The 9,081-nt window shown below is 30.2% G+C and overlaps 1 protein-coding gene across 1 annotated transcript in view; it reads left to right on the top strand.

Annotated features, from left to right (window-relative positions):
* The first annotated feature begins 657 nt into the window (after window positions 1-657).
* Window positions 658-9,081, top strand: part of LOC129230155 (nucleolar protein 56-like) — an 82,615-nt gene continuing 74,191 nt past the window's right edge. The window contains exons 1-2 of the mRNA XM_054864557.1: window positions 658-681; window positions 3,517-3,715. Of these exons, the coding sequence (XP_054720532.1) occupies window positions 658-681; window positions 3,517-3,715 (223 nt within the window). The remainder of the gene's footprint in view (window positions 682-3,516; window positions 3,716-9,081) is intronic.

Here is a 9,081-nt window from a genome sequence, read left to right as displayed (position 1 = left end):
GGGTATCCATTTAAGCCAGTCACTCTCAGCGTCAAATTTTTGCAGAATTATATTAAATTGTTCAAAATGTACTAATTCTTATTTTTTCTGATTTGATCACTGGAGTAGATGCTTTTTAATATTAATGTTGCAATAAAATCTAATAAATCTGTACTTTAAAAACATTCAAAAGTAACTATCAAAGAAAATAGCTTATTTTGTTGCATTTAACAAAATATATTAATATCCCTAGTGTAATATCCCCGCTATTAGAACTTTCAATCATTTATTCTTTTTGAACAACATAAACTAATTCTGGAAATGTATCACACAGTGTTTTACACTTCGACTAATTTTTTGACTTAAAATATGCATTCCAAGCTCGAGTGCCAATTTCTTTAAAAATAATGCTTGTAAAGTACAATTATTTCTCCACATCCAAAATATATTTTGTGACAATGGTGTTACACAATGTATATATTATACAAGTTGTGACTAATTACTGCAGATTATTTTCTAAAAAATTACTAAGGAGTTTTACACCATATACTGCATTAATATATCATGTTTTATATTGTGTGGATCTGTAAACTGAAATTTTCATTAGCATTTGATATTAGCAATATTATATTTCAATCCAAATAATACTGTGAATTCTTCAGTGAGAAGAAGAAAATAATGACTGGTACTGATTTTTATTGGGTAGGGTAAAGATTTTTAACCTACAACGTAAAAAAGTGTTTGGCTACAAAAAATTTGAAGTCTACACCTCTACTTCAGATTAGGTACGGTCAGTCATGTTCCAAATGTTGTAGACATGACAGATTTAAATTAAAAAAAAAAAATTAGAGACGTACCGAGTAGCACTTTGGCCGAGTACCGAGTACTCGGCCTTTCACTACTCGGCCGAGTTAACAAGTACCAATTATGTTTTAAGAAGAACCACTGACACACACTTAATCAATTTTGAACTTATTGGAGTAGTAGTATAGACCTCTTTGTCCATATAAAAGTTTTTAGAACTAAATTCCTGCTGAAATTTAATTTTGCATTATTTAAAAAATTTTGTTTATGTCAATTTTACAAAAAATTATTTTTAAAATTAAAAATAAATAAATAAAAGGTATGATTGATCAAGTTGGAATTAAGAAAAACTATACCAATCTATTTTAGTTCTAGTCTGCCAAACATAAATAATTTTTAAAAGCAAATTTGCAGGAACACTGCACACACGTGTTTCTGCATTACAAGGAACGTCTTTATCAGTGCATAAAATGTGAGCTAAAGAATGTAAAGACATTCGACAAAAAAAAATCCGACTTTTGTCGGATGCCTTTAAATCTACAAGCTCACATTTTGTGCATTGAAAAAAGAATTTCCTGTAACGCCAAAACATGTGTCTGCAGTGTTCCTGCACTATGCTTTTAACGTTATTTTATTTCCCTTTTTTTAAGCAAAGGAATTTTTATATTTCTTATTACTAATTTTTACTTATAACTAATTTTTGTTTGTAGCAAAAATCTATTTTTTAAGTAAAAATGCCATATTTTCTATACTTACCTTTTTTGCACAATTTTTAATAAATAAGTTTTATTAATTTTGGAGACATTAAAATAAAGATTTATTCCATTAAAACATTAAAAACTTCATTATTCTCAAAATTTAAAATTGACTTGTAAATGATTGCAGAATATTAAATATGCTTGCGCTTTTTTATAAATTTTAATATCTGTCTTGGACAATATTCAATTTTTTTGCAACTACTCGGTATTGGCCGAGTATCTGATCAAAATTTGGCCGAGTGCCGAGTACTCGGCTAATTGGCAGAGTATGCAGAGTACCGAGTAGTTACCGAGTACTCAGTATGTCTCTAAAAAAATATGTATCAAAATGATATTACATGTTTGTATTACGGTGTTACATTTAGGGCGGGGAAGGGGGGGAGGGGCAAAAATAAATAAACATAAAAAATTATAATTTTCTTTTCATCACATGGCTGTAACATAGTAAAAGGATTGTAAAAAATACTATTTTGAAGAAAATGTAGCAATTAATTGCAACGCAGCAACACACATTTGGAAATTTTTCTTTAAAATAACATTTTCTTGTACAAAGACCCATTTAAAACACAAAAGCTAAATATGCAGTTTTTTCAGTCACCCATTATACAGTAAGTAACAATATTTGCTGCAATATATTTTGTTTAGTTAGAAATATTAAAAGTTATAACACCAGCAAAAAGAAAATTTTTGGTTTGTATGTGCGCAATGTTGCGTACATGACCAATTTAAAAAAAAAAATACTGAACATAAAAAATAATTTTTTTAATCACATGTCTATAACATACCAAATAGGCAGAAGTACTTATTATTTGCAACACAGCAGTAAAAATTTGAACATTTTTCATTGAAACGGTCACATTTTCTTCAAAATGCACCCGATATTTTAAACTATAAAAGCTAAATATGCAGTTTTTTTATTCACCAATTTAACGAATACAGTATTTGCTTTAAAGTCAGGGGGGGGGGTAATTAAAAAAATTACATGTCTTAACCAGGGACATGGCAAGAGGGGAGCGTGTGGGGTGTGACTCCCCTCCCCCCAGATTTTTTTCGATAGTCTGCATTTTCAACAGATCAATCGGCAAAAGTATAAAAATTGTTGAACATCGACTTTTGGAACAAAAAAAATTAAAAAATGCAGAGCTATAAAATGAACGTAAAATATACCAGGGTTGCAGAGTCCGACTTCGCAGGCGTCAACCTTCAACTCCTAACTCCGACACCTTTACTTCAAAATCAGCCTGACTCCGCAGCCCTGAAATATATCACTCCACATAAAGTACGATTTTGCTCAAGTCGACATTTGTGTTAAGATTTTCCCCCCATATTCTATATTTTTTCCTATTAAAATTATTTCGTTTTCCAAGGCGCGTTCTCTTTAACAATATAGAATGTTTTTGGAAAATTATTATGTTCTCTGCTTTCTGGCTATGGGCGGGCCTCATGCCTCTCCCCCTATTGATTGCACCACTATCATATGGGTCTAAGATAACAGCCCAATTGTCAATAAAATGTCAATGAAAGTTTATGTTAAAATAAGATCTCAGTATATGATCCTTAGCATTTATGCTAGTATGCAGGAAATTCTCAATGTTAATGTTCTTAGCCTGATTCAGCTATAATCTAAGTTAATCTAAATACTATTTACAGAATGACACTCTTTGTAATTGACTAAACTAAGTATTCTTCTATTTTAATGCTTTGCTCTGTGTCGGTCAGATGTTACACCAAAATCTCCAAATACTCGTATTTTATAGTTGCACAATAAATACTACAGCATACTTGCCAACTTTTACGGATTATCCGCAAAATTCAAATCCAATCAAATTCATCTCCAATCAAAAGCTAAAACTTTTAATTTTAGACAATGTCTTCTATTTGAAAAGTTATGTTAACATTGAATTCTTTTTATCTTTGTATGTTTTAACTTGATTTTCATATAATTCTTTTTATAGCTATTGTTTCTTTTTTATAGGCTGAATTGTATGTTCTATTTGAACATGCAGCTGGCTATGCCTTATTTCGTATCAGAAGATTTGAGGAAAACCAGCTGCCACCAATCGGAAAAAGTATCACCGACATTGGTAAATTTATGAATGTGGCTGACCTTATTTCATTTCAACCTTTTAAAAACGGAAGAGATGCTTTACAAAATATAAATAGCATTTCAGAAGGTAAGCCTTATTTATGTGTGGAATATGTTAGCAGGGGTTCCACTGACACGCTATAGCGCATAAAAGGCGTGGCATGCCTGAAAGGGCCCAATTTTTCTAAACACAACTGTCCTCCCCCCCCCCCCCCCCCCGCTTAGATTTTTTTTCTCAAAATTCTTGAAACCAGAACAGAATGTAATTAATTTTCTTTCTGAATGGATTACAAACAAGCCCATTAGTTACAGGGCTTTAAGTGGCTGAGGTTACTCAGGATCTGCACAAATTCTCACATGTTAAAAAATTGTGTTCACTTGTGTTGGAACAATATAATCAGATTCACTGTTGATACAGATTACATTAAATGCAAAAATATATATATATTTATTAATAATATATTAATTTCACAAAATAAATAAAATGTAATGCAGATCCATGATTCAAAAATGGCTCCACTTTTTTAAAAAGCATGAGTCCTTAAGACCTGGTTTCATGAGTTGTCAGCAAAATCCTTGGTTACTCTCATTCAACGACCAATTCTGAACAAAAGTAACCTTCAAACACCAGGTCTGACCAGAGGATATTTGGGTCAGTTAATGGACCCTTCACAAAAATCCTATCAACCAAAACGGATCTTTCACAAAATCCCTATCAACCATATCAACCAAAGCGGACTCTTCACAAAATTCTGATAAACAAGAAGGATCTTTCACAAATTGTTTATTGAAAGAACAAATCTGTGAAAGCAAAACACTCATATTTCCGTGTATAATTAGAGGTATCAGCTTATACAAAATCTACTAAATTTGCAAAGAAAAAAAAAAAGCACTCTTGTGTTGCTCCTGCAAGCGGTAAAATAAATATAATGCTTGCTGTTTATTTCTTGGAAAGAAATTAACAGCTGGGTCATTCCATGCGAAATGAGCAAATCAGCTGTGGCTGACATGTCACAGATTTCAATGAAAATTTTTATTTAGGTAAACCATGCATATCTATGAGGGAATGCAAAGTATGGAAGTTTAAAAACTGTTTGTTGATTTGTTATTGACATTAGAATTTGATGCTTACGCGAAGCCTAAATCTTCAGAGTTCATTGCTGCCAGTTTGTGATTCAATAACTCCATAAGTTATAAACGTACACTTAAAAAATAAATATTTCCGCATTCTATAAACAAATTTCTATTGGGAAAAAGCAAAGTAAAATTTATTCGGATCTTTTTTTGAATCTGAGATATTAACAAATATTGAAATTTTGCCAATTTACTTCAGATTTCAAATCACTCTTCTAGCTTTTTTAATGAAAATATAAGAGTAAAAATGATTCAGATTGAAAAACTATCTGTAACTAACTATCTGCTCTAATTTAGTTATTGTTTATGAATTTCTTGATGACGAAATCGTACATTAAAAAATCGAAAATTTCAGTTTTTCCTCTATTTCTGCTGTTTTTTTTGAAAATGAGGGAATGCTCTAAATTCACTCAAGTTGTTTTTATGTAATATATTAAAATGTCTTTTAGATGCTATTAAATTTTAATCATTGGTATCAGCGTATTTTTGTTACTAGAGTAACTTGAACTTAGGCAAAATTTCATTAGTTAGTTCTTTTTATTGTAAGTTTAGCAAAACTAACCATTTCTTTCGTGTTTCATTTTTTCAAAAGCATGTTTATGAAATATTTGCAAAAATATACATTTTTTAAAAATTGAAATAAATGTTAGATATACTTGTTTTTGCATCATTGAGTCTTTTATCTAGTGTTTTGAATTCTCGTAATTTCACACAAGGGTCAATCCATACAGGTTTCATGCAGTGTAAACTACTCATTCATGTTCAAATATTTCTAAGTTATAAAATTAAAATAGTTATTTTGACAATTACAATACAGTCGGCGCTCATTATAACGACCACTCATTATAAAGAACAATCCATTATAACGACCAGTGGTAATAGTCCCAACTTTGTTCCAATGGACTCTATGTTAATTTGCTTCCGCTATAACGACCGCTCTGCATCATTTCAATACAGCGACCGAATTCAGCGATTCACACTATTCCTGGTGTTTTTTCCAATGCTACTAATATGTAACTTGAAATGACCTTCATTACCGTCTACGGACTGGAAGAAGGTGAAGATTACAAAGTGGGTATCCTTACAGCTTTGCATCTTTCTAAATCAGCATGGAATTCAGAAAAGACCATCAAGAATTGCCTCCACCATGTTGATTTTAAAAAGCAAAGGAAAAATGCTTAAACGATTTTTCAGGCAATCCAAGATGAAAATTTCGACGAAAAAGGTGAAATGATGTATAAAATTTCTTTAAAAAAAAATGAAATTGGTAGAAGTGTTAAACTTTAGCTGTTATGCTAAAATCAATTATGATTTAGAATGTGTCATACACGTGTCTGTCAGAAAATGAAGTACCTCTCGATATTGTGCACAAAAACAAATTAATGTATCATGATCAGATGAAGAAGAAGAAATTGAGACCAAAGTTCCCAGTATGAAAAATGTTTCAAATGCTCGAGAGACTTTTTCAGGGTTCGTACGCTCCTTACAAACTCCTTATAAACTCCTGCTTTTTAAGAAAATAAAATAAGGGCCCTTAAAACTCCTGAATTTTGCTATTATCTCCTTACAAATTCATTATTTTTTTATTCTACATGACCTTAAAGATGTTTTTCTATCGCCAATCCGATAGGAGTGATTACGTTGTACCTAACTTTACCAAAATTCCGCTATTTATTCGTCTGCTAATACCGGAAATCCGATTTTTTTGTTAAACAAATTTCTTTCCCACATCCGATTTTTTTTTTCCAATTTTATGTCAATTATGTAGATAGTTATTTGTAAAATAACATCTTGTAGACTTGTTAAAGTACCATTCTAAAGGTTTTTTTTTTTTTTTTTTTGCTTCTATAAATTCTTTTATTTCCCCCCACCCCCACCCCCTTGTATTTGAATTTGATTCCGAGGCGCTCAGGTCAAAGAAAATGCGGTAAATGCATATTTTACTATAAATTCACTATGTTTGTGCGTTCAATGTTTTGTATGAAAACAAAAATAAATAATATTCGAGTTGTACATAGTTTTTCTGAAATAAGTTTTTTTAAACGGGAAACTAGTACTCAAAAAATAAAATGAACTCCTGCGAAACTCCTTAAAAACTCCTTACTTTTGATTTTCAAAGTTGAGTATGAACCCTGTTTTTAGTTTCTTTGAATGGAAAATTATGTTTTGCGAAAATCATATGTGCTAAAAAGGAAAGCAACTCTTTCTGATTTTATCTTCAGAAAATAAATGATTTGTAAGTATACTGTAATACAATTTTTCCTATATTTTCTACTTAGAAATATTTTGTCATATTTTGCACCCATAATTAAAAATGAAAAATCCCATGATAAAAAATAATTTGAACATTTTACTGGAATTTTTAAAAAAGTGCCAATTGTATTGGAACAACGGAACATACATGGCAGCAGGCCAAAGTTCAAGTTCAAATGTAAAATGTTTACTCATTTCAAAGGGTCATAATTCGCTTAGGGGATAAAAACACAAAGTGAAATATGGCAAAAACTAATCACTGAGTTCCACTAATGAGAAAATATAGCTGTAATTGTGTGTTTGTTTGCTTTTTATAAATTACAGCCCCTCAAATATCAGAAAATTGAGAAAAATGACATTTTTAGACCCCTGTAAACCAAAAGGGAATGGAGTTAAAAATAAAATTTCTTGGCCAATTGAATATTCCATTCAAGTACTGTACATGTTATATATATTGTTTTGTGTATTTGGTTTTTAAAAAAAAAACAGGTTTTTGAAATTCAGCATTTTTGCTAGTTAATTAGCACATTAAAACAGAAATAAAAAATCTGAAAACTTCATTGCACTTTCTTAAATTACGTATAGTGTGCTCTATGTAATTTATTATACTGAAAAAAGATATTTTAAGTATATAAATAATTATTTTAATTTGATAACTTAGAAATATTTGGACATAAATGAGTAGTTCATACATGATTGACAGCTTAAAGGTTTAACTCTGCAAATAAAATTCCCAATACAACATTTAATCACACTATATTATCACGGTAAAATTATTAGCACCTAGCAGGTATGAAGAATAGTGTGTTACTAAAAAGAATATTAAAAGAAAATACCCATTATTGTCAAAAAAGTTATTACATAGCTTGTGTTGATCACTAAATTTAGAACCCCTGTCATTGTCTTGCTCCTAGTACATTTTCAAAATAGGGTCATTCCATGCGAAATCAGCAAAATTCGCAAAAAAGTGGTGGCTGCATGGTAACAGGTTTTAATGAAATTTGGTATACAGGTTCCTTTTATGCCTATATACAAATATCTAAAATATTTTTGCTTAAAATTTTTTATTTAAATAGTTACATGCGATTGAAAATTGGTCAAATTGAACAGCATTCTCATAAATGCTAAATGTTGCACTTTTGAAGGCTTGTAACTTGTTAACTATTTAATGAAAACATAAAAGTTATATGTTTTTGCAATCTACAGAGTAGAGTAATCAATCTGATATCCGTAAAATTTTCAAAGTTATTATAGTTAACATTTAACCGAGTCTCAAAAACTGAAAATATTTCAATTTTCTCATAATTAAGCATTTTATTTTTTAATCTCAATCTTTAAGGAATGCATTAGCTTTGATGAAATTAATACCCAATAATGTGCTAAGTATCATAAAAGAAATACCTTACTTTTGAAGTTGTATTTTAACTGATTTGTCTTCAAAATCAGTTTTAAACTTAGTGACATTTTGTAAAATGATGATTTTCCCCTTCACGTACACACAAAAATTCAAATGAGGGAAAATTCAGACAACTTTAAAATTTTTCAAGAATATAGAGCTGTGTTTTTACTATTTGCTTGAAGAAACTCGAAATTGGTTTTTGATTTCCAAACGTAAAATAAAATTCAGAAAAATAGCATTTTCTTTCTGTTTTATGGGTCAATCCATACAGGTTCGACGGATGGTTGCGCTCAACCGTTTTTAATTTTTTTGAAATTCATATCCCTAAAAGCTGCATATGAAAGATGCTTAAAACCTCTTTTATTTTTTCTCTCAGCTTTGATTTTTTGGAGGTCATCAAGAGTGATTTTCGTAGTCAAAAATGGAACTTTTAGACCTTTGCATTTTGACCAAAATCTATTTGAATTACATTTATGACAGTTAATTTAACGCTTTGATGTTAAAGTGCATAAGTTGATAGTTTTACATGCTGAGTTACGTAGCTGTACGATAATAATTAAAATAATGGCAACAGGTTAGTTCAAGACCAAATGTAAAAATTTTACTCATTTCAAAAGGGGATAACTCACGTAGGGGACGGAAACACAAAATGAAATACGGCAAAAACT

The sequence above is a fragment of the Uloborus diversus genome, chromosome 9 (genome assembly GCF_026930045.1).
Source record: "Uloborus diversus isolate 005 chromosome 9, Udiv.v.3.1, whole genome shotgun sequence".
In the NCBI taxonomy this organism is placed as follows: Eukaryota; Metazoa; Arthropoda; class Arachnida; order Araneae; family Uloboridae; genus Uloborus; species Uloborus diversus.
Note: the sequence above shows the minus strand (reverse complement) of the source record. Positions and strands in the feature narration are given on the sequence as shown.